Source organism: Sander vitreus, chromosome 4 (genome assembly GCF_031162955.1).
Source record: "Sander vitreus isolate 19-12246 chromosome 4, sanVit1, whole genome shotgun sequence".
NCBI classification, from domain to species: domain Eukaryota; kingdom Metazoa; phylum Chordata; class Actinopteri; order Perciformes; family Percidae; genus Sander; species Sander vitreus.
In genome coordinates, this window is record NC_135858.1 from 1,464,724 (window position 1) to 1,490,445 (window position 25,722).

The 25,722-nt window shown below is 42.1% G+C and overlaps 1 protein-coding gene across 2 annotated transcripts; it reads right to left on the bottom strand.

The window, feature by feature from the left end:
- Positions 1-393: 393 nt before the first annotated feature.
- cldn19 (claudin 19) lies at positions 394-24,866 on the bottom strand. Of its 2 annotated transcripts, none has more exons than XM_078247652.1 (5): positions 24,023-24,863; positions 10,958-11,122; positions 10,507-10,591; positions 7,574-7,720; positions 394-1,384 (listed from the first exon to the last, which is right to left on the bottom strand). In XM_078247652.1, exons 1-5 carry the CDS (start codon positions 24,243-24,245, stop codon positions 1,336-1,338), a joined length of 669 nt encoding a protein of 222 aa, XP_078103778.1. In that variant the 5' UTR covers positions 24,246-24,863; the 3' UTR covers positions 394-1,335. The 2 variants fall into 2 exon arrangements, with proteins under 2 accessions (XP_078103778.1, XP_078103779.1); XM_078247653.1 differs by lacking the exon at positions 394-1,384 and adding an exon at positions 1,816-1,901 and having other exon boundaries at positions 24,023-24,866.
- Positions 24,867-25,722: the final 856 nt, after the last annotated feature.

A 25,722-nucleotide genomic window follows, 5' to 3' on the forward strand; every position in this document is an offset into this window, starting at 1 on the left:
TGGCAGGTGTCGGTTCCAGCGTTCTTGCTCAACACTGGACCAATTTCAAAGATTGTTGTTCACATTAGTCACTTAGACACCAATGCACGTGAAAAACAGGGTCCAGGTTGAAAAAATGACCCTCTAATTCCAAGCTTGCATGTGATTTAACAAAGATTTTATAGCTGAAACCCAACACAAGAAGAACATTCGAGCCTTTTTAACTTTGTGAGTCCACCTCTGAGAATGTACCACAGACCAGTGGAGCAGAAGTGGAATTCCACGTCTGCAATTATTGAACAACAGGGTGCAAAAGAAATATTTGAGCTGAAACAGAGGAACGACGGAGTGGGCGCAAACGTCAGACGAGGGTGAAAAGTTAGGAAACTAATGAAGCACTGACTCATAACCAAATCCATTTTTATGTCTCTGTTTACTTTATTCTAAAAGAAACAGACAGGGGTATACTGTCAATGAGATGGTACACAACATTGAGGAGGTAAATATTAGAGAAAGGAATGGCATGGTAAATAAATGCAGGCATCAGAGGGGCATTTGAACACTCAGCAAAACTGGTGTTCCTTAGTAGGCTACAGGAGACAACACACAGCACAGTACATCCTTTAAAGTCAATAACACAATGACTGTCATTCACACGAAATCATATTGGCACTTGAAACAAAATGTTGAATGTACTGGGTATATCCTCAATCCAGGCTACTTGGAAACAGGCACACAGCTTATTACAGACAGTTGCATAAGGCACAATGCTGAAGATCTATCGTATGTATGTCTTTGTTGTTTTTACAAGTGGTACTGTAGAGTAGCTTCACATTCATTTTCAGAAATCCAACAATAAAAAAGGCACACATAACTGCTGGCAGAGGAACTACATGTATGGACACACATCCCTCAGATGGGATGGGACACTATAAAGAATCCATGAAGTCAAAAACATGCATGTGCACAAACACGTGTTATAAGGCACTGTAGTAAAACATTATATATGTAGTAAAAAAAAAAAAAAAAAAGAATAAAGTAGGTGGTATATACACCCGGGCATTTTAACATGTTATAGAAAACATACCCTGAATGTCTCTCCCAAAGTCAACAAAACAGACAAGACATGGATGTCATCTTTCTCAATCCCTCTGAAGCAACTTCTTCATAAAACCTTCGAAAACCATTTATTTTACTTCAACAAAGACTCTAATTTATGTTGCTGCAATATGCTTGAAAGGCTGCTGTTCATAAATTCTTTCTTTAATGCTGTCTGTTTGTTTTGAGTTCCTCAGTGAGAGAGTTTTGTCTGTTGACAGAATCTAAACCATGGTAAGGCCAGAAGACTCTCCCAAACTACAAGTACTGCTCCCTTTTCTCTGGTGGGGTACTTTTAACATTTGGTCTGCAATTCAAAAGGGAAAAAAAAGACAGTTCAGTCACAGCGCACAAAATAAACCCAAAAGACACATTTACAAAAACACCCAGAGGTCATAGGATATAAGTGAAATCATAAATCAGCGCAACAAAACCACAAAGGGTTTTCAACTCATTGTTAACTTTCGGCCAGTAATGGGACAAAGGAGGGTGTGGGAGGTGGAGCAGAGGGTTGACAGGCTGAAATGGAGGAGGACGCCTCATTTCTTAAATAGAAGGTCTGATCACATATCCTTTAAGAGTCCATATTTACAGAAAAGGCTCAGAAGGTATAGGGAAAAAATGGGAGAAGACAATGCATCTTGGTTCCAATTCAAACTGATAAGGTGCAGATGTACTGAAGAAAACAGATATTCTACTACAAGAGGTCCAACTCTAGGGTCTAAGAGATAACCGAAGACAGTGGTTGGACAGGTCGGACAGTCCTCGATAAAAAGGCGGGGGCTGATCAGTCAGGGAAACTAGTTTCACTCAACAACTCTGCCCTGAATTAGAGGAGAGAAGAAGACAGTCAGAGAAGAACAGGATTAGAAGACAGGAGGGGAAATAAGAGACACATCAAGACCTCTCACATTCTCACAACAGCTGTGATGTGTTAGAAAGAAAGCTTGATTATAAAGATGTGAGCAAAAAGGATAGAAAGTCAGTCAGTACGTTTACATGCACTATTATTATTCAGAATATGACAATATTCTGAATTTTATACGGGTCATGTAAACAGCATATTCCGTTTGGATATTACGAATATAGCATTTTCTGATTAAGACGTGGAACATGCCGGTATTATTCAGGTTTTAGAACATTGGACATTGGTAATATGTGTCTCAATCAGGGCCAACCAGCCAACAGTTTGCAGGGCTGCGGTAGAGATACATTCCCCAAAAGTAAGTCCACATTTCTGGTCGGAAGGAGAAACACAGCTACTTTTAAACATTATGAAAGGCACAACACCGATGTTTTCAAGAAGGTGGTTGAAGGAACGAAAGAGGGAGGCTGTGTTCGCACGGTCGAACGGTGCCATGTCATTTCTCCCACGCTCCGTTGTTCCGACCTCTCAATAACCCGAAAAATTCCCATTGGCCCTACAGCCCACTACTCCGATGTCCCTTTGTTTAGAAAAAAAGAAACCCTCTGCTCTGACATCCCATTGTTCCGACCATATAGGCTTTTGTGGATCACCTCCCATAATCTAAAATCTGAATCAAAAATAACAAGCTCTAGCTTATTAACACATTTAAATGTTCAACGTATCTTTGAAAAACTGAAATGAAAATGTAGGCTAAGTCCAAAGTCCAACAGGGTAAAGTTAGTTTTGGGTTGGATATGTATTTATATTTCCATAAGCCTGCAATGGTAATGAATAGGAACGGGGCATAGGCTATCCCTGCAATAACCAATGTGAAACTAACTTCATCACGCTATTGAACACTCAAAAATAGCCCCCACCCTCACACCGAACAAAGTCAACCAACACTGTTATGCTCATCTACCTCATGTCTATTTCAATCCTACAACTACAATATTGTTATTAATATATTACTATTGCACTGATCTGCCTTGCACTGTACTGATATTTAAATCCTAAAATCTCAGTCTATTGACCGATATTTCATTATTCCTTCCCTCTCTTTTGGATTTTTTTTTTTTGTATTGTTATACTGTACATTATTTGTTTTATATTCTTAACGTCAACTGTGTTTTAATTCTGAATATGTTAAGTGTTGTACTTTGAGAGCAAAGATTACCGGAGTCAAATTCCTTGTTTGTCTACGCAAACCTGGCCAATAAAGCTGATTCTGATTCTGATTGATCAGGGAGAAGACGCCTCGTCTTGGCTGTTTCAAACAGGAAACTTCAGGATTCCCGACATGTTAAACAAGGCAAAAAATCCTAAAGAAATATTATAAATAATTGTCCCTAACCATAACCCTAACCCTAACTCTATATGGTCGGAACAATGGGATGTCGCAGCAGAGGTTGTTTTTTTTTCCGAAACAAAGGGACATCGGAGTAGTGGGCTGTAGAACCAAAGGGAATATTTCGGGTTATTGAGAGGTCGGAACAATGGAGCGTCGGAGAAATGGGAAGTCCACCATCGAACAAGTCCACCACCAAAGGAAACCTTTTTTTTTTTAAATCCTATTTTTCACGGCTGCACGTAAACGGGAATATTATTGGAATGTTGTCTTTCATTAGCCATGTAAACAGTCAGAATAGGGGCAAAAACCGGAATAATACGTGTATGTAAACATAGTCAGTAAGAAGGAGCATGGCAGCTGATGCTACATGTCAGCTCGCCTTTATTCTACAGTTTAAAGAGATTACACATTTCAAATAAATATTAATAATTATGGACTAACTGATGAACATTACGTCACGTGTATCTGGCTGTAGTCTGCTTAAGATAGCTGCTTGTTCATCAGCTTTAGTTTAAGGAATAGTTTGATATTTTGGGAAATATACTTGGTGGCTTTCTTGCTGAGAGTTACATGTGAAGATCATGAGGGTAGCATCGATCTTCTCGTCTAACTTCCGGTAAAAAAAAGCAAATAAGCTTACTTCCAAACATGTCAAATAAATTACTTTAAATGCATATTTTCTTTTCTTTGGACATAGCTTTACAGGTAGTTATTTATTATACTTGTTGTTGAGCAATCCCTATTCAAAGCACAGCTGCTAATGACAGACCAGTGGCACCTGACATCCCCCTTTTATTTAAAGGGCGCAAGGAATTCCCTATAGACCTACAACCCCCCAACCTGACAATAACAGAGCACGCCACAAACAAGTGTCTACCAAGAAGAGAGGCCATATGATTTGGGAAATGGGGGGACTGGGGGTACTGGGAGCAATTCTGAGAAAGGTTAATGGCTTTATTATCTGGAACAGTGATGGACCAGCGCTTTTAGAAACACAAATGAAGGCAAAGTGATGTGGGAGCATCAAGAGGGAACTCAAGAGCCAATTTAGCCGACTGTTGACTTTTACAGGCTACATTTTCAAAATGCTGCAGCTATCTTTTGTAATTCATCCACGTGGAGTAGTCAGTTGTTTGCTAAACACCCATAGTTCTAGTTAAATAGACATTGTTTATATTATTTACAATTGTTTAAAGCATCATGCTAGCTAAAAGTCCATTGTAAAGTAATAATGCTAATGTCTCATAGCTTATGATCCCCAGTGAGATTATACCTGTGTGAGAAGTACATGTATTAGTTAAGGTCTTAGACATTGGTTATACAAGAGATTATGAGATGGAGTGTATGAATCTGAAATGATGATTAGGAAATGGAGGATGGTGATGGGTGTCAATGAGAGCCTCCACTTCCTCTTAGGCTACATCTACACTATTACATTTTCGTTTTGAGACAAAAACAATCTCTGTCCGCACAAGAGTTTTAGCTCCGGTTGCAGAACTAATCTCCGTCTATATTAACACATCTGACATCACATATCACATGACTATTCACAAACACTGGGCATGTGCGTGTCGGTGTAAACAGGAAGCTCATTGTCTGACGTTACTCTGCGGTTGAAAATCATGGATGTATAAATTGGAAATACTGAAAATACTTTGGAGAAAGAACAACTATGGCGAGAAGTAAGAGCAGGGATATATTAGCTTGGACCGACGACGAGGTGAAACCGATAAGACTGACTGATGCGGCGTCTTTTCCAAATGTTTCCGTTTGTGCCCGTCCAAACTACAAAGCAACCCTGGAGTTTTCAAACCAAAACGGGGGCAGCAGTGTTTCCAAATGTCTCAGTTTTAGGGGCTCGGAAACGCCAGAGTGTGGACGCGAGGCGTAAACGTAGCAAAAGACATTCGTTTTTTAAACCAAAACATAGTAGTGTAGATGTAGCCTTAGTCGAGAGTAAAATGGTGATATGATCATTAACAGCATTCATACTCAGCAGACACCTTTTTACTAACAATTCACCTCCACTCCTGCAGTTCAGATTGTGTCTTCATGCGCAGCCCTCATCAAGCGACTGTTGTGTAAAACAGGACTACTGTATATAAGAACTAGCTTCATTTAAAGTGAGGACGTTCCACAGCTGTTACAAAATGGCTGTCTGAGGCCTTAATCACACAGGACAATGAACACATCTGCTTCTTTATGGTCATTTTGGTCAGTTTAATCACACGTAAGCTGTCTTCATCAGGCCGTCGACTAAGAGCGTGCATTTCTTCTGGAATTTTTGAACCCAGGGGGACTTTACAGTCAATTAAAAACTACAGTTGGTGGATATTTTGTATGCTGATTTCTGTGTTATTTTGATTCAGGGAGGGGGGACTTAGACCTCTGTATTTCTGAACTTCTGGCTATGGGCCTGGTCTCTCCGTGACAAACGTAATTTGTTTTGGAATGGGCTCATCAAGCACAATTAGGCAGTTCAGTCCCTGCCCTTGCGGTGGACCACCATGGGACCTTTTTTCAGAAGAAGTATGTATGGTAGGGAATGGGAAGAGAGACTAATAATGTTTTGATCCTGTTTGAATTGAGCCATGAATTACACCATGTTTGTCAATTTAAAAGATCATTTTGCAAGTGAAGAAAGTCTCAGTTTGTTGTAAAACTGTTGAAGAACAAGACTGAAAATGCATAATTAGGAGGACTACACACTGTAAAGTCGCATAGGTGACTTCTAGCTGAAGCTACGATGTTTGTGTGTTTCGCACGTTACTACGAGCAACAGATCTTGCTCTTTTTTCTCTTCTCGGCTGATAAAACACATCATGTAAGATAACGTTACATGTGTTGTGGAACATAGCTAAGCTAGCTAGCATCGAGCAAGCGAATGTAAATATGTAGATATGTAGTTCACTGAGCGGTTTCACACAAAACTAAGTTGTACTACAACAAACCTACAGCAAGCTTTGACTTTCTTGACTTGCAAAATATCTTTTAAACTGACAAACATCATATGTGTAATTAATGGCTCAATTCAAACAGGTTAAAAAAAAATAATTAGTCTCTCCCCATCCCGTTCACTACCATACATCATTTTTCCGAAATAAGTTCACATGAGGTCCACCAGAAGGGGAGGGACTTCGCCTCTCTATTTTATCTTGCACATTTTATGTGCTTCTTTTAGCTCCAAGTTAGGTACTGCTAACCAGTGCCGGCACTTCTGACCACATGAGTGGACTTCTTATTGCGTACCGCCTCCTCCTGTGTTGAATAGGTACAAACACCAGCGTAACTGTGTCTCTGTGTAAACACATAGTTTGCTTAACGATGAGAAAACAGCGCTAAACATGTCCTTGTGTTAACATGGACAACCTGCTGCTGTGCTTACAGTTTGAGCAGGAGACATCCGTGTCCTCCGTGATCCGGCCTAACTGACCTGTTCTCCTGGATGAGATTGTACAAGCCAACCTCTGTTTCTCCCACAACAGCACGGTAACCTTTCCAAGCTTTTGTACAGTGAATTTGGGGCTCTATCCTGACACAACATAACTGCACCAGTGGAGTGTGAATACACAGAACAATATGGAGGCAAAACACAGACGCAGCTCCAATCAGGAAGCATAGGGCATGCCAATAAAAGTCCAGCAAGTTTTTTCTCTACCGTTATGTCTAGTCCATGTCCGTTCTCTCTGCGTATGCTGCTGTGATACACCTTACATTTTGTCTTTCCATGTTGTCATTTGTTTCCCTTTTTCTTTTTATATTTCTATTAGTGGATGACTCAGAGTGAGTAGTTGTGATTTTTGAGGGTCAGATTTCAAGCAGCTGCTAATTTTAAATAGATTTGAGAGGTTTCCAGTCACAATAGCTAACTTTTTATCTATATCTATATCAGTAAACTGGATGATGAAATGTAGGTTGTCTGCTCACAAATAATGTATCAAAGTTTGTAGTATTTTTAGCCAATAAAATACATCCTACAGGTGGATGTGCTTGTGTGTAATACTGTATGAGTAGCTATGTGTGTGTGTGTGTGTGTGTGTGTGTGTCTGTGTGTGTGTGTGTGTGTGTGTGTGTGTGTGTGTGTGTGTGTGTGTGTGTGTGTGTGTGTGTGTGTGTGTGTATGCCACATGATAGTCTTTCTGTTTTTGGTTTGGGTATAATTTGAGGAAAAAGGGGGGTGGGTGTCCGATGCTCTCTGTTTGGGTGGCTGCTGGAAGGGGGGTGGGGTTTACACGTACTCCCTGGCTGTGGAAGGCTGTGATTGGCGGTAATATTGCTGCCCTCGCACGTCTTCTTTAGAGCAGGAGCAGCACAGCAAGGAACCGCCCAGAACCGTCAGACTGGCCGCCGCCCAGCCCACAAACAGGGCCGAGCCGAACTCATACCTGCGCAAGAGAGAGAGGAAAAGGTTGGACAGAGGACAGAGGACAGAGGACAGGTATACAGTATGGCTGTGACTGACTCACTTCCTCACTCACACAATATAGAAGAAATATTAATCTAAAGATGTGTCTAAATTAGTAGTTTTACTCAAAACCCAAGTCTCAAAATGAACCTCATGACCCATGTGAGAGTATGAAACGTACTGCCTGTCTCGAGATCTCGACACACGCCTTTGTATTTCCTCACTTTTAGTAGGCCCATCTCTAAAGGGAGACCAAATGCAAATCCCTTTGCAACGGGAAACGGCAATCTACAAGCTAGCAAGCTACACGCCCAAAATGGCAGCTTTTGAAAGAAAATTAGGATCGTGTAATAGTCCTGCTTGGTTCTTTCGGTGAACGATTGTAAAGATTTACAAAGAATATGTTTACGGCATTTCCCTCTAACTGGGACATTTTGGGACTGATTGGTGGAGATTACTGTGGACGAAGTACACACGGAGATACACTGGTAAGAGATAGACTGTATCAGCTCATTTAAATAGCTCCCGTTACTGTATTGTGTGATCAGTTAACTTCATTTAATATTGTATGTGGCGTTTTATTTTGCGGGGTGCAAATGTTCCACCAAAACACGTTCCTTCCTGAGACTATTTAACAGAGCCACCGTCGCTCGCGTCAGACTTAGCGCCACCCAAGATTTTTGGATCATGTAAAGAAACTAACATTTGCCCGATGCTTCAAAAACAGTCCCATACAAAGTACACTGTTAAATGCCTTTTAATCATCCAATATAAATAATGACTTTAAGAATTTAAATGGCACATACATGCTGAATAAAATGTGTCACATTTGCCATCAATACTTATATATACCACGCTTGACAGACCCCACATTATATATTCCCATTTCTCCTTATATCTGAGAGCACTTGATCGACATTCTGATCCAGAGTAGAGGATTACTAGAGAGAAAGTAACACATATATATATATATATATATATATATATATATATATATATATATATATATATATCATAAAATCTCCGCCTTAGTTCTTTTTTACTTGTTTGAACCATAGACTGTTTATTAGTGGACAGCGTATGTGTGACGTCACTCGTTGGTTTGTGGACAGCTGCTATGAGTCGTCCAGTTTGCCGTTACGGGCGCAGCCATCCTGGTTGAGGATGTGACGATTTTAGACGAGAGGGAGGAGTGAGGGAGGAGCCCTTACACTCTACGTTACGTTACACACTTTCACTGGCAATCACATCATAGCCACGCCCTAAACCCCCCCTGCTTTATCGCTGTTTTTTAAAACATAATTCAAGAAATGAACATCATTCTGTGTTGCAGAAGACTTCAAACTAGCGATTGAGACCATAAACTCATTATGAAAATGTTTACTGAGGTAATAAATCAAGTGAGAAGTAGGTCACTTTCTCATAGACTTCTACAGAAACAGACCTCCTTTTGCAGCCGCACGTGTTGCTGGAATTCAGATAGAAAGCAGGTTTAAGGCCCTTACGCATTTGCAGCACTTCGCCGAACCGGATGCTCTGTCCATTAATATTATACAGTCTATGATTTGAACCAGAAAATCTGTGAATCGACTCCAGATTGTGCGGAACTCAGCTGCCAAGCTTTAAACCAGAACTCAGAGACGTGACCACATCACTCCTGTTTGAGCCTCTTTACACTGGCTCCCATGTTTTAGAATAGATTTTAAGATTTTACTGGTCACTTTTAAGGCTCTTCACGGCCTTGCACCTCGTATATCTCTGACCTCCTGGTACCGTACACGCCGGTACGGAGAGCCTTTTCTGATTTTATTTGAGCTTGAACCTTCTTGCACTTTTTATCCTTTAAACTAGCTTTTTTTCTTTTCTTACCTACACTGTACAGGTTTGTATACACCAAATAGTTTTTATTCAAGTTTGTTTTATTGTTTTGTGAAGCACTTTGTAACGTGGAGTTTGAAAAGTGCATTTGTGAAAAGATGCAGTGAAAAGATTATTATTATTATTATTATTATTATTATTATTATTATTATTATTATTATTATTATTATTTTCAGTGGTGGAATGTAACTAAGTACATGTACTCAAGTACAGTACTTAAGTGCAAATGTTGAGGTACTTGCAGGGGTGTCGGACTGGGAGGAAAAGGGGACTGAGTACCCAGGGCCCTCATGTGAGGAGGGCCCAAAAAGATGCTAGAATGAATAGCTGTTGCTGCGGGGAGGGGCCCATAGAAAATGCCTTTCTACAGGGCCCAGAAGTTTGTGCTACGCCCCTGGGTACTTGTACTTTAGTCTTTTCTTTTCCTGCAACTTTCTACTTCTACTCCGCTACATTTCAGAGAGAAATATTATACTTTTTACTCCACTACATTCATCTGTTACAGCTTTAGTTACTAGTTACTTTCCAAATTATGATTTTTGCACACAAAACACATGTAGTTTATAAAATCTGATGTTTGATTCTAAATGAAACTAGCCAACAATATAACGACCTACAAGTCCAGCTGAGATGATCAGACCATTAAACACACAGCTGTTTGGATCCTTCACTCTTTCTACAATGGGAGGATTCTTCTGCATCGAGTACTTTTACTTTTAATACTATTACTTAATAGTACATTTTCCTGACGATACATACATTTACTTAAGTAACATTTTCAATGCAGGACTTTTACTTGTAACAGAGTATTATATACAATGTGGTATTAGTACTTGTACTTAAGTAAAGGATCTGAATACTTCTTCCACCGCTGATTATTTTACACACCTGGCGTTGGGTGGTGTATTTGGGTTGAAGAACTGATAGGACACCTGAGTGGCATACCAGGACACAGACACCAGTGTACATAGACCTGTGGAGGGATAAAAGATTCATATGAGAGCAGTAGTTCTCTGTATCAGTTTATGTAAGATCTGCAAGCATTCAGTGTAGCTACAACAACAACAATAAAACACACACATTAAGTGGAGAATGTTTTCTAATTTTCTCCCCTGGGCTTGTGGTTTATGTCTGAGGTCAGCGACTAATGCCTTGCAAATGACCACTTCCTGTTTACAGCAAGGACTTTAATTACAGAGAGAAGATCCCCGGTGCGAGATATAAAGCTAGAAAATTACCAAAACCACTCTTGCTTAATGCACTGGCTGCGGGAGATACCCTAGTAGATTATTGGTTGCAAACTAAACAAAGTGTTTACAGAACACAGCAGAAATCCCACCTGCGAGCAGGAACAGAGCTCCACCGGTGACAGCGATGCGGGTTTTGCTGACTGGGTTGTTATCTCCCACCTTAGTGCACTTCATGCCCACCACGCTGACGATGATGCCGATAAAGCCCAGCAGTACTGACACTACCATAAGGGCCCGACATGTCTGGATGTGGACTAGATAAAGGAAAGGAAAGGAAAGGAGGAGGCAGGGATTGCAGAGGGGAGCACAGAATGGTGAGTGGTGATACAATAGAAGATATGGAAGAAAGGGAAGGAGATAGAGAGGAGAGAAGAAAGTGGTGAGGAAATGAGAAACAAATAGTCTTTTAATCTGTCACTTGGAATAAAACGCACATTTTTGGAGATTAAAGTGATGGTTATAAGGGAATGAAGCTACACACGCCATGCAGGATTGATGGGAGACCGCATGCATTTCTAACAGAAAGCTCATTAGGGAGTCCACTGCTGTTAATTCCAGCTTTTTCATTTCCAGAGGTGACTTTCTTGGCCAAGATCTTGGACGATAGAAATAAAATGGATAGAAAGGCCATTGAACTGTTTGCCGGGGTCATTTGATTAGTACAAAACCAGTCCCACATTGCCAGACCTTCCTCCACAGCGCTGCGGAGGAAGGTCTGGCTAGTCCACACAGCATTTCGGGATGGGAGAAAAACGTGCTCTGGTTTATTGGCATTTCTTTAAACCAATCACAAACGTCTTGGGCGGCGCTCAGCATATTTAGCATAACCGGTGCGGCTGCAAAATAGCCTCTGGAAGGAACTTTGGTGGAACTTGTGTACGTTTCAAAAGATTAGTCGAAAACTGAGATTGGACAGATAGTCTAGCTAGTTGTCTGGATTTACCCTGCAGAGATCTGAGGAGCAGTTAACATAGTCCTCAGAAATCCACCAGAGTTTAAAAGTCCAAAAAACGGAAGCTACCGGACATCCGGCCGAAAAGAGTGAAATCCGGCAGAATTTCCAGCGGCAACGGAGCAATCCCGGAAGTGGAACGTCGTGGCTATTAAGAGTCTGATTAATTCAGCTTCAGATACCAGCCATACGGTGCTCCCAGGCTCTGGAACTCCCTGCCCTCACACATTTGACAGCCTGACACAACGTAACTACATTTAAATCCCACCTCAAAAGACTATAGTCCTCATAAATCGACCGGAGGTTAGAACGCCAACACATAGAAAGCGGATGGTGACGGACATCTGGCCGAAAAGAGGGACATCCGGCAGAATTTCGGAAATGAAACGTCGTTGATATAGTGTGTCACAGCTGGCTGGAAGGAGAAGGAGGGACAGTTGGACGCAGCGGCAGCGGGTTCGACTCATTCTCTGTGACCAATGCAGCACGAAAGCACGACAGAACCAGCCAGCCAGCGGACGACTTGTTAGTTGGCTAACGTTAGTTTTCTAACTCCGCCGTGCCCGCACGCTAGCCTGGCTCCGCACGCTAGCCTGGCTCCGCACGCTAGCCTGGCTCCGCCCTCCTACGTACTTACACTAAATTTTCATTTCCCTTCAGTACTCCGTCTGGGTTTGCGGTATATTCGCTGGTTTTCTCCAGCAACATTTTTGGCGGTCCAATCAGCGAACAGAGGGAGTGGCTTAGAACGATGACGTTGAGGTCGTGCGCTAGAGTTGTAGTTCCGTAATGGCGGCGGAGAAAGATGCGAGCGAAGCCTTTTGGTCCCTTGTGGCAACGCTGCCGAATATCCAGAAGTTAAAGCCCGAGCAAGAACAATCTTTGCTGAGTCGTGTTGGGGGCCGTGATGTTGTGGCCCTCCTCCCCACGGGGTTCAGGAACAGTTTGATTTTCCAGCTCGCTCCGTTAGCGGTGAAGGAGTTGGCTAAGGCTAACGCTAGCGATGCTAATGCTAATAGCCTTGACGGTGTCCCCTCTTGTTGCACATGCGCATGACATTTGTCACGACCAAACATTAGCGATTGGTTACGGCAGATCCAGAGCGACTCTGGGCAGATCCAATAGTTTTAAACTTCAACAGAGTACCCGCCTTCAAGGAAGTTAACACTTGTCAATGGAGAGAGGCCAGACTCTCTGGACCAATGAAATGGACCAGGGTCTGGTAGCACCATGGCAATGGTACACATGCAAATGGATGCCTCTCTGACCATTCTGCTACGTTGATTTGAATGAGAATGGATTTTCTATCCATTTTATTTCTATGTCTGGGACCCTAAATGATCCTGCAAATCTTCTCCAGATAATTCCAGTGTGGTTTTTGCCTTCTCAAAAATCTAATGTGCCGCCCACACAGGCCTCAGCACACATAACTTAGTGGGAGGAACATAGTTACACGTATTTACACACACACGCACACACATACATATGTACAAATGCACAATATCTGCACACATGTAATGACTGTAGGTGGAATAGACACAGATGAAACCCACAACTCTCTCTCTCTCACACACAGAGCAGCTGTAGGAGGGCCTGCTTTACATGTTGCACACAGTGGGATTAGTGTGGCTTTGTCACAAAGCGAGATTGTTTTCACGGGGCTGTCGCCACGGCGATCAGACATTGCTGCCTCAAACGCAAACCGCTCACAAACGTGTTTGAAGTGATGCTAAGCACTTGATGATAATGTCAAAATACTGATGGAGTGTGTCTCTTTTACAAACAGCGAGGGGATTGTTGAAATCCCAGTAGGGGTAGAAAACATGCAAAGTTCAATATCCTGATTCTGATAACCGACAAAGCTGACAAATATGGTATTTAAAGTAAACATAACAGAGCCTTTCATACATGTTTAGCAGACAAGGTCACAGGCATAAGCTTCAAATAACAATGACTTGGAAGTGTAAGCCAGTGTTTATACATCACAGGAGAAAGGCAACAATCAAATTAAACCAAAGTCTCTAAAATCCCTAAAACAGACTTAAGCAGAAAAAGGTACACTTAATACAGGGCTTTCAACTGCATTTAATGTTCTTAAAGTGGTGCCTGTACTGTGTAAAGCACTTTGAGTAGTCGTTAAAGGTCCAGTGTGTAACGTGTTTATTTGTTCATTACCAAAATCTGTGTTGCCCGTTCACTTGTCCTTTTTCATGAATATTTACCTCCACCATCAATTCCAAGTATTCCTATTGGCTTGAAATGTAACATTTACGTTTGCATGAACTGGGGTAGACGCTCCATATTCATGCTCCATCTAGAAATACGTTAGCTGGTAAGGGACATACAGGACATACTGGTCTGTCTCTCTGTCTGTCTGTCTGTCTGTCTGTCTGTGTGTCTGTCTGTAAGAGACATACAGGACATACTGCTCCACCTTTCACGTTTTCTCTGTCACATGATAAACTCAGCTGCTGCTAATGCTGCTAACAGGTATCGTAGCTTCCCGGCCCCCGGCTAGTTTGAAGAAGGAAACACGGAGGACCAACACGTATTCAAAATCCAAATTTCAGGAACAGGAGTCTTCTTCTTCTTCGCCCAGAAAAAGAAAAAGGAGATTGTAAAGAGCAAGAGACCGGCTTTTTGAAGCGTGAAGGCTACCGTAGCTGTAATACGTACTTTGAACTGCGTGGCGAGAGAGAGATGGGAGAAATTCCCACACATTGGACCTTTAAGACTAGAAAAGCGCTGTATTTATATTTTAAATGCAGTCCAGTTATATTTAGAAGAGTAGAATAAAATAGTATTGACTAGTCTGAAAATAGCTTTTTTTCCAGTAGCTTTCACTCACACATCATGGTCTTCAAAGCTTCGAAACAAAAGCTAGCGATCAGATCTGTAGTTGAGATCTTTATGTCAAATTATTGTTTCCAACGCCAAGAATAAAATTCTGTGCTAAGCTAGAATATAAAAGAATGTGACTCTATAGATATATGAAAAGAAAATCACTTCAAAAAGAGCTGTGGAGCAACAGTCTGAGCAGGAACCTGAAGTCATCATTTGTCATTAGTGACAGAAATACACACACCATCATTCATGGTGCAGCAGTGAAGTAGCATTTCAGAAGCCGATCTGAAGGGACTTATGATGGGGGGGACAATCTTTGAAGTCAGATTTATGGCTCCGGAGCTTCTTTTGATGGAGTCTCTGAATGGTCTTCAACAGAGAGAGGTTTGATTTCCTTTTCTTTCATCCAGTCTGAGCATTCCTCTTTATTTTTCTGAGGGTGTGTGGGCCGATGCTCTGACCAGTTTCAGTTGGTAGCAAACCAAAAGGGAGTTTGAGGGCTGAGGGGTAAAGGAAAGGCTAAAAGAACGAAGGGAGGGAGGGCTCGCTCACCCACTAGGGCCTCTCTCTCCAGTGCCAAGGTTGGCAGTGCCAGCCACGAGCATCCAATAAATATGTGTGCTTGCTGATGTGTGTGTAGGCACTGTAAGGTCCCATTGTGAGGTCACTTGTGAATGTGTCGAACGCAAAGAAATAAAATGGATAGAAAGGCCATGGCTGGCCAGGCTTACAGCAGCCATGTTAGCTAAGGCTGGCTCTAATGTTAGAGATAAGGGTACATCGCTTACGTTGGCAGGGATTTACGGACATCTCAAAAGCATCACACATATCCCAACAACAGAACGGATGGGAGACATTTATACAGTCTTTTATTTTTGGTGCTATCCCGCGCTACATCGTTAATAAAGACAATTCAACAGTTTTTCGGCAGGTACACTCCGGACTTCCTGAACAATAGCTGTCAATCAAGGTAGACTAAGGAGGTCAGTGTGTAGTGTGGCCTAGTCTCGCATTGCCAAACCTTCCTCCACAGCGCTGCGGAGGAACAACAGTCCACCAATCCCAGACGTCGTGGATATACTGAAGACTAAAGCAGCATGAAAGCACCACAGAACCAGCCAGCCAGCCAGCCAGCCAGCGGACGCCTTGTTAGTTGGCTAACGTTAGCTTGCTAACTCACGCCCCACCTGTCACAGAAAGCATTAAGTTGTTAAATGTGACTCATTTAGCGGCTGGCTCTCTGCCTCTTAGTGTTACTAACATTACTCCACTGCTCGTTTTCTTCGTTCATACAGTGGTAGAGCAGGCACACATGTGCTGTACGTCAAAACATCACCTCCGCGACTTGCCGCAAGTCGGTTTATACAAAGGTACGTATACACCTTTGTCATGGCAGTAGTGCACATAAAAACAGCTGCCGCTCTGACCATTCTGCTACGTTGATTTGAACGAAAATGGCGCTTTTATCCATTTTATTATGTATTGTCGTAGGTAATATGTTTGCCCACTCAACTATTCCAGCCCTTTTTCAATCCATGTTTGGATTGTCCTACTCAGGGGTGTCATACTGGGGGGAAAAAGGGGACTGAGTACCCAGGGCCCTCATGTTAGGAGGTCCCAAAAAGATGCTAGAATGAATAGCTGTGGATGCAGGGAGGGGCCCATAGAAAATGCCTTTCTACAGGGCCCAGAAGTTTGTGCTACGCCCCTGGTCCTACTTGATTGTATTAGTATTGTATTATTTGGCATCAGTTTAGGCTACTTACTGTAAGTAAACAGGGTCGTATCACCCCGTGATTACTCTAACCAGCCAAGACTAATCTCTTAAACCCAGCAAATGAGACAGACAAAAACAAAAGTTGAGTGGAATAGAGGCTGTTATTGTTCACTATGTGGGATCAGAAACATTACACTCACTCTTCTGGGCAGGAAGACATTCACTTATTTATTTGAGAGAATATTTATTTGAATGATTTTTATTTCACTTATTTATATTTCTCTCTCTCTCACTTATGTCCTGATTGGTGGAACCTTGAGTATTTGTGTCAGATTTTCAGTATTTAGTTTTCATAGTTGTGTGTGTCATAATGGATGTCATATTCTTGCTGCAAAACAAATAAAGTAACCAGGACCTGAACTTCACACAATATGTTTGCCATTGTGGATCAATATTGTGGTTTATTCACATTCATGATTGAATCTGAGCACCAACCCATCAAGAATACCTTCCTATTGTAAAAGTAAAAGACAGGTGATATTCTATATGTTTGTTATTGTCAAAAGATCCCAAGAATAGACCAAAACCAGCAATGTATGTATTGACTAACAAGAATTGGGTGTGATATATCGTCTTCCTCTGTGCCATAGAGCTCCATTGTTGCCCAAAAACTATTAAAACACATCAATGAGCCACCCTGTTGCACTGAGTGACATAATCCTTCTTACCATGACAACACACACTGTAATTTATTTTGACTCACACCCTCCTGCTGCCACAAATGCACTATTTCCTCCTGTTTTTGCTATAAACTTCATTTAAAAAATTGGTCTTTTTATGGGATTTGTTGACCATAACAAACAAATACAGTAATAACACCAGCCGTATCCCTTAATAAATGACAAATTGATGTGTGGATTTGGTCAGTTGATTGCCCTGATTTGAGATGATTTAGCTCTTGGGCAGCTGATCCAAAATATCTAAAGTAGGGCTGTCAAAATGAACGCGATAATAACAAGTGAACACTAGTAAGAAGAGTTAGGGCTATAGATTTATAGTTATCGTTATGGTTATCGTTCTTGGTGTGGACGGCCCTTTACGCTAGTCCAAATTCCCTGTATTACGACTACAAATGAGTCCAACATGCTACGTATATTGCAGCCAATCAGCATTTGTGTTATTGGCGCAAGTCTCTTTCGGATTGTACCACAGCAGGATTTTATTCTTTGGCTATGGGGAAGTTTAACGATAATGAAAAGAATGAATTTAGGGCTAAGTTGATGTTGTGATAAAGGTCTTAAATGTCATTCATAACAGTCTTAAAAAGGTCTTAAAAAGTCTTAAATTTGAGTTGGTGAAACCTGCAGAAACTCTGGGACAATCAGAAAGAAACGATAACGATAACATTATTTTTCCAATGTTCTCGTCTAATATATATATAAAGATTCTTTTTTGGGCTTTTCCACCTTTATTTGACAGGACAGCTGGGTGAGAAAGGGTAGAGAGGGGGGGAAGACATGCAGGAAATCGTCACAGGTCGGACTCCAACCCTGGACCTCTGCGTTGAGGCATAAACCTCTCAGTACATATGCGCCTGCTCTACCACTGAGCCAACCCGGCCACACGTTACTGTCTAAAGACCCTGACACACCAACCCGACGGCCGACTGTCGGCAGAAAAGGCAGTCGGACTGATCAGTCGGCTCCCCGAGGTCCAAAAAGTGCCTCGGAACACATCGAAGCGACGCCGACTTGAGCGTACGTTCTGCGTGTGCACGAGAGGTAATACATCTCCATAACAGCAGGCGGCGCTAATCTGTATTGTCGCCCAAAAAATTTAAACCGGAAATGACGAACGTGTAACGTGGGTCTGGCTTCTCCAGCCAATAGTGATGGCGGCTTGTTCGAAATACAATCTCGTATTTTACGAAGATAGTTCACCGAAACGTGTTTCTGAAACCATTTTAAGAGAGAAATAGGCCGTGCAGTTGCTGAATCTGTCTTCATTTCAGATCAACAAAGATTTTTGTCAGATTTTGAGAGGCGTCCGTCACTCATCCCGCTCGCCATTTCCGGGTTAGCACTCTACCAGTCAGATTGGTCATTGAGTCCAACTGCCCTCCCTCCGACCCAGCAAGTCAGGTCGGCCAAAATTAAGGCCGACAGTCCCTCCGTCTGACGATGGCACGGAACACACCGAACAGACTCGAGTCACCGACCTCGCCAGACTGTCCAACAGCCGATAATCGGGTTGGTGTGTCAGCGCCTTTAAATGATGGATTGGCTCGGGCAGGTCAGTCATAGTGTCTTTAATAGGTGCTTTCTGACCGGATAGTACTTGTAGGAAAAGTACACTTCTAAGCAGTTCTAAGAACTACTCTCCCCCAAAAAAAAATTTCCGTTTGCATTCCCACTGGCCAAGTGGCCGTAGGGACTGGTAGGAGGGGTAAGGGAGTGACGCAAGCACAGCAACGGTCTTTATAGCATCGTCACTAGACCTTAGCGCCACATACAACAACAAAGCAGCATGGAGTGCCTGCACCTCCGCATCAGTCCACTTTTCCGAGTTCCGCATTCCGTCCATTCTCGTAGTAATTCACGTAATGTTTTGCTCAACACAGACGGGGCTTTATTATACTCGGACCACTGTGGACGTGTGTGTGTGTGTGTGTGTGTGTGTGTGTGTGTGTGTGTGTGCGTGTGACTGTGTGTGTGACGGCCGGCGAGCCACAGAACACGCTTGTGGAGTTTAACTCTGAAAAGACAGTTAACCACAGGTTCCCGTTGATCTTATGATGGACATGTGTTGTGATATTTAAACAAACGAACCATCAACGGCGAAATAAAAGCCTCTTATTTACGAGAGCGGTCTGAGAGACCTCCAGCTCACAGCGAGGTCTCTGAGCATGACTGGCCGAGCGACGAGCTAGAGGCCGGGGCAGGCGCCTGCTGGCTGTCGCCTGCTGGCTGTCGCCTCGCTTCATCGAGCTTCTCAACTCCGAAAACTTTGAAGCAAATTGTCAATTCGGCATCATAAGATGGTGAAAATTGTTAAACATGTCCCGTTGTTGTTCTGTCTGCAAGTTCCGAGTTGGCAGTGGGCGTGACTTATAAGTTCGACCAATCAAGTCCACCTAGGTAAAGGGAAAAGGGAAAAGACCCTGCTCTGAAGTACGGAAATATCACGCTTAGTGTAGATGTATCTGTCTCTGAAGAGCTGTCCTTTCAGCACCACACTCCTCTGAAAATAATAATCCTGTGTATCATCCTGATCGTCAGCTCCTTTTTGAGCAAAATACTCAGTAAACCTGCAGCAGATCAAGGCTATTATAGTTTTTAATTTTCAATGAATTTTTATTTTATACCAGTTTTGACTTTTGGATTTCATTTTAGTTTAGTTTAGATAGTTTTCAGAGTTTAGTTTCAGTTTTTATATATTTAGTTTTGGTTTTACAGTAGTTTTAGTTTGTTTTTGTTAGGACCAGGTATTATGTCTCTAATGGCGCTTACCCACTGCTAGTACCAGCTCTACTCTACTCAGCTCGGCTCAGTTCGACTCGGCCGCAGTGCCCCGTCCTCCATTTTCCATTGCAGTTTGTTCAGGACACCCCCCGTCTGTCGCTAGCAATGATGAGCAGTGATTAGTGACGATTCTCTCCGACCAATCAGTAGTCTGCAGGTACCAAAGACCAGGTACCAGGGACCTTTTTTCATAATGGAAAACCAAAAAAGGACAGTAGAGTCGAGGCGAGTCGAGCAGGTAACGTGTAATGGAAAAACGCCATAAGTATGTAGCTACATATACATAAAGAAAACATGGTTAGCCATGATGTTAAATCTTTCCAATGTGTCCAATGTGAAGTAATTACGGCGCGGTGCCATCTAATGTCAAACTGTCTCCTTTTTCTCAGCAGTAAAATATGTTATCACTAACAAACAAAAACTGAGATGATTCACGTTCATTTAGATTTTTTACTTTTATTAGTTTTTTTTAAACCTGGCAATATAGTTTTTAGTTATTTTCTGTTGACAAAAAATTTCATTTTCGTTTTAGTTCCAATTTACTATAATAACCTTGCACCTTGATTTTAAATGTCATGTCTTCTGTAGATTTAAACTTAGGAGCTTCTGGCTTTAACAAGGTCTCATTCTCTAACAGATTTGTTGTTGAGATGTACATGGTTCCTAAAGAACAAATCATCCCGAAACACATGTGATGTTTTGAATATGCAGAAAGTTTTGAACAATACGGGAGAATAATTAATAATAAAAATCATTTCCTTTACATAAAGACATTTGCGGAACAAATTGATGCAGAAAAGGCAGAAATTGTTGCCGGAAAAATCACCAAAATGCAGGAAATGAAGTGTTTGACACTCAAACTTTTCTGGGGCAGGATGCAATGTTTATCTGCACTAAGTAAGGAAGCATAAAGAAGTAAGTTATCAATCTTTCTCTTTACCAAAACTCTCCAGAAATCTCTTCACCCCTCACCCAAAGGGATTTTGTGATTATTAGCTATAAATATTAGATGTGTATATACTGTATGTTTCAGTTGTTTGGTCTTGGTCTTTTCTCGGTCTCAACCCCTCAAAGTCTTGGTCTTGTCTCGGTCTCAACTCCTCAAAGCCTCGGTCTTGTCTCGGTCTCACCTCCTCAAAGCCTTGGCCTGTCTCGGTGTCACCTCCTCAAAGTCTTGGTTTTGTCTCGGTGTCACCTCCTCAAAGTCTTGGTCTTGTCTCGGTCTCACCTCCTCAAAGCCTTGGTCTTGTCTCGGTGTCACCTCCTCAAAGTCTTGGTTTTGTCTCGGTGTCACCTCCTCAAAGTCTTGGTCTTGTCTCGGTCTCAACTCCTCAAAGCCTTGGTCTTGTCTCGGTCTCAACCCCTCAAAGCCTTGGTCTCATCTCGGTCTCAACCCCTCAAAGTCTTGGTCTCATCTCGGTCTCAACCCCTCAAAGTCTTGGTCTCATCTCGGTCTCAACTCCTCAAAGCCTTGGTCTCATCTCGGTCTCAACTCCTCAAAGCCTTGGTCTCGTCTCGGTCTCAACCCCTCAAAGTCTTGGTCTTGCCTCGGTCTCAATACACTCTGGTCTTGGTAATGAGTAGGTCTCGGTTTAGGTGGTCTCTTGACTACAACATTGCCTTGCAGCAGATCCAACAGTTTCCACTACAGCTGCTTGGCCACATCAGCAGAGCACCGCACAGTCTGGTGAACAATTATTCCCTCCATCACATGCTGCTCCTACTGCGGATGAAGCCAGGGAGCTGCTTCAGAATTAAAATCAGTGTTACTTTTGGATCAAATACGACGGCAGAGGGGTGTTTAAATAAATTTCAGACCCGCTGTGCCTTCTCTGATCCCCGGACACATGATTGGATGCTGATCTGCTCCATTTCATAATCTGTCTGGGGGAAACACCTGAGTAAACCTGTGATTGAGCAAGAATGCTTGGTCACGACTTTTCCGTACTGTGTTTATTCAGAGGTACTTATATTTAACCCGAATCATAGCTGACTATGTTGATAATCGATTAAATATCATATTAAACTTTATATCTTTGGGTTTTGGACTGACAAAACAAGACATTTAAAGACATCACCTTGGACTTTGAGAAACTGGGATGGACATTTTTCAATATTTTCTGAGATTGTATGGACCCATTGGAAACAATAAAAATAATCAGCAGTGAAATGAATCGTTAGTTGCAGCCCTTAGTGTTTGTCTTCAGTCTGAATCTGTACTCACTGCGTGTGTTATTGGACAATGTGCGCGTGTGGGGAAGACAGAGAGCATTCTGGGAATATCTCTGGTGTTTGGCTCAACACTGGCCTTTTCTTCTCCTAACAGCCCCTATTCATCCGCAAGGACAATACGCTGTTCTTATTGCTGCAATGAACCAAAGGAGATGGGAGATCAGCTCGGGCACCCGGGCCGTCACACAGGACGCCACACAAAGTGTTTTGATATAATGACTCACCAACACGCCAAAATGTTTGCAAAGTGCGTCATTTGTTGCTTTAAGGCAAGTGTGCCATAGCAGGAATTGTAAGCACACCAGCCTCAAACCGTAAAGAAACACAGATAAACTCAAAGTGTTGTTTTCTGAAAGCCTCATTGGTTGGTGTATCCAAATAACTCATTTTAATTTGTCTCTAGTCTTATCATCTGCTGCTGCTGTGATTTTAATCTAGTCAGCCCCGTGCTGGTTCTTGCTATCTACCTTAGTTACTTACTTACTTCGGCACTTACTTACTTAATTACTTAATTACTAGTGCTATGGACTACTTGTGAGTCTGAAATAAAGATATATTATTATTATTATTATCATTACTTACTTTATTAATTACTTACTTACATACATACAGACCTACATACATATATACATACTTACTTACTTATTTAATTAATTAATTACCTACGTACATACTTACTTATTTACTAACTTTCTTGCATACATATTTACTTAGTTACTTACATACACTTACTTACTTACTTACTTAATTACTTAGTTACTAGTGCTATGGACTGCTTGTGAGTCTGACATAAAGATATATTATTATTATGACTTACTTTATTAATTACTTACATACATACATACTTACTTACTTACTTAGGCTACTTAATTAATTAATTAACTACGTACGTACGTACTTACTTACTTATTTACTAACTTACTTGCTTACATAGTTACTTAATTACTTACTTAGTTCTGACTGAGCCCCTTTAGTCTTTCATTAGAATCCCTAATAGGATGATTTAAGTAGATGGATGGATTCCCATAATCTGTTATGAGTCACTAGGTCCTACTTACAGATCGGAGATGACAGGAGGCTCATATTCTGAGCTAATTTATGTCTGAACCCCACATTCCTGACCCCCACCCACTGCTCACACATTACGTTTCATGATGTTTGGGAGTTTTTATTGCCCTTCATTAATGATTTGAACAGATGCATTTTCCGTGAGATTTACAGCTTCTGATTTTAATGTGTCCCAGACAGCGAGGGCTCGGGGTCTTTGTCTGTCTTCCTACTGTTGTTGCTGCTGAGTAATACGTGTGGCCAAATGAATCAGACAGCTACAGTAACTGTTGTGATTCGTAATATAACACCATGGATATTTCCCCGGGGGAAAGTTGGGAAGGCAAACTGAAGGCGAATTTTTTTTTTTTTCTGGATCTTTCTTCATCATGCTTGCTGATGAAACACAGAACTTCCTTATATGAAAAAAGCTCATTAAAGAAAATGAAATGAGAGCAGCCAAGAAAGAAAACAATCTGAGAATACAGTGTGAAGTATAGAGAGAGATTAAAATAATTAGAGAAGCCTTTCTTGGTGATGCTTTAGGAGCCTAGTAGTTGCCTTACTAGAATTATAACTGTGCTTTCCCATCATCTGACGAATAACCAAGTAAATATCACTAATTAATCAGCTACGCAGTGCGCAATCAACCCAAGGTTTTTTTTGCATATTTTGTTAGTTATATCATGTTTCAAATATGACAGGTACCATAAACTAACAATATGCCTATATGAGAATATCCCTTTGGAAGAAGTTTAACGAAAACAGTTTGGAAGGGGGAGATCAGAGACACTACAAGTTAGTCAGGTTTTGCCGAGTCAAATTCAAACATCGTACTCACTGTCCAGCGAGAGCATGGAGTCAAAGATCTTGCACTGCACCTGTCCTGTACTCTGCGAGGCGCAGCTCATCCACAGCCCCTCGTACAGACCCACGGCCGTGATGATGGCATCGCCGGCGTATGACGACTGCTTCCACTGGGGCAAAGCGGTGGTGGAGATGATGCCGATCCAGCCGCCCAACGCCAGGAAATAACCCAACAACTGGAGCCCTGAGTTGGCCATCCTGATCTAGCTCTGTCCCTCTACTTCTATCTGCTCTCACTCTTTCACTCCCTGTTTCACTTGCGACAGCTTTTTGTGCGGGTGACTCTGGTGTGTCGCCCTTCCCTTTGAGCGGTCCTTGTGGACACACCTGTAGCAATCCTGTTACTTTTGTTTCACTTTTCTCTTCTCTATCTGGTCACTCTGAGCATCTCCTTTTGCCTCTCTGCTTCAACGCTCATCGGTAGAACTCTCCTCTTTCTCCTTGTCTCTAACTCTTTCTTTTTGTCTTGAGCTCTCCTCGTCCTGCTCTGGGTTTCAGCCCGTCAGTTGGAGATGATGAGTTGATGTATCCCCTCAGGACTGTCCTATCTGATTCCTTGATCTCTCTGGGGTTCTGTCAAAGTGTAAAATAGCCTTTCTGGTGGTCAGTGGTTCAGTTCATCAAGCATCGTAGCTGGGCTGCCTCACTCTCTGCATGGCTTCTTCCAATTCTCTCTCTCTCTCTCTCTCTCTCTCTCTCTCTCTCTCTCTCTCTCTCTGCTTGCTTACTTTCCCCCCACTACGATCTCTCCATCTGCTCCAGGCTCAAGTGGCTCAACGAGGGGTAGCAGGGGAAAAAAAGTCAAAGGAAATAAGAACACAAAAAGTCCTTAACAGGCTGCCCACAGAGGGATGGGGGTAAAGGGCTAGTCTCTGTGTTGTAGGCACGCCTACTGGGAGGGAAGAGGGACAGGCTGGTTGGGAAAACAAGCAAACAGAGAGGGAAAGAGAAATATGTAACTCAGCAGGAAAAACAGCCCAGGTAAAGTCAAAATGACAAGTTCATTTATAAATAAGGAATCATACATTTGAATCTGTAATCTTAGGTTACATCTACACCAATAAATGTTTTTTTATTTCGTTTTTTAAGCGGTGTTTTGAGACAGAAACAATCTCCGTCCACACAAGAGTTTTAGCTCCAGTTGCAGAACTAATCTCCGCCCATATTAGTCTGACAACGCACATCACATGACCATTCACACACACTGGGCATGTGCGTGTCGGTGTAAACAGGAAGCTCATTGTCTGACGTTACTCTGCGGTTGAAAATCATGGATGTATAAATTGGAAATACTGAAAATACTTTGGAGAAAGAACAACTATGGCGAAAAGTAAGACCAGGGATATATTAGGTTGGACCGACGACGAGGTGGAACTCATGAACTGAAAGGTCTGTAAGACTAGCTAACAGATAAGACTGACTGACGTGTGTCGTCATTTCCAAATGTCTCCGTTTGTGCCCGTCCAGACTACAAAGCAACCCCGGAGTTTTCTAACCAAAACGGGGGCAGCAGTGTTTCCAAATGTCTCCATTTTAAGGGCTCAATAGTCTCATATTGCCAGACCTTCCTCCACAGCGCTGTGGAGGAGGGTCTGGCTTGTCCACACAGCATCCCGGGATGGGAGAAAAACATGCTCTGGTTTATTGGCATTACTTTAAACCAATCACAATCAT

What these genes read in the sequence shown, in the direction of transcription:
- cldn19 (XM_078247652.1), bottom strand. Translation starts at nt 24,245, where the DNA reads ATGGCCAACTCAGGGCTCCAGTTGTTGGGTTATTTCCTGGCGTTGGGC. An exon ending in AGCTCTGTTCCTGCTCGCAG is followed by an intron (nt 10,592 to 10,957) that starts GTGGGATTTCTG and finishes ATCCCTCCACAG; the next exon opens with GTCTATGTACACTGGTGTCT. An exon ending in CAGCCTTCCACAGCCAGGGA is followed by an intron (nt 1,385 to 7,573) that starts GTACGTGTAAAC and finishes TTTGAATTGCAG; the next exon opens with ACCAAATGTTAAAAGTACCC.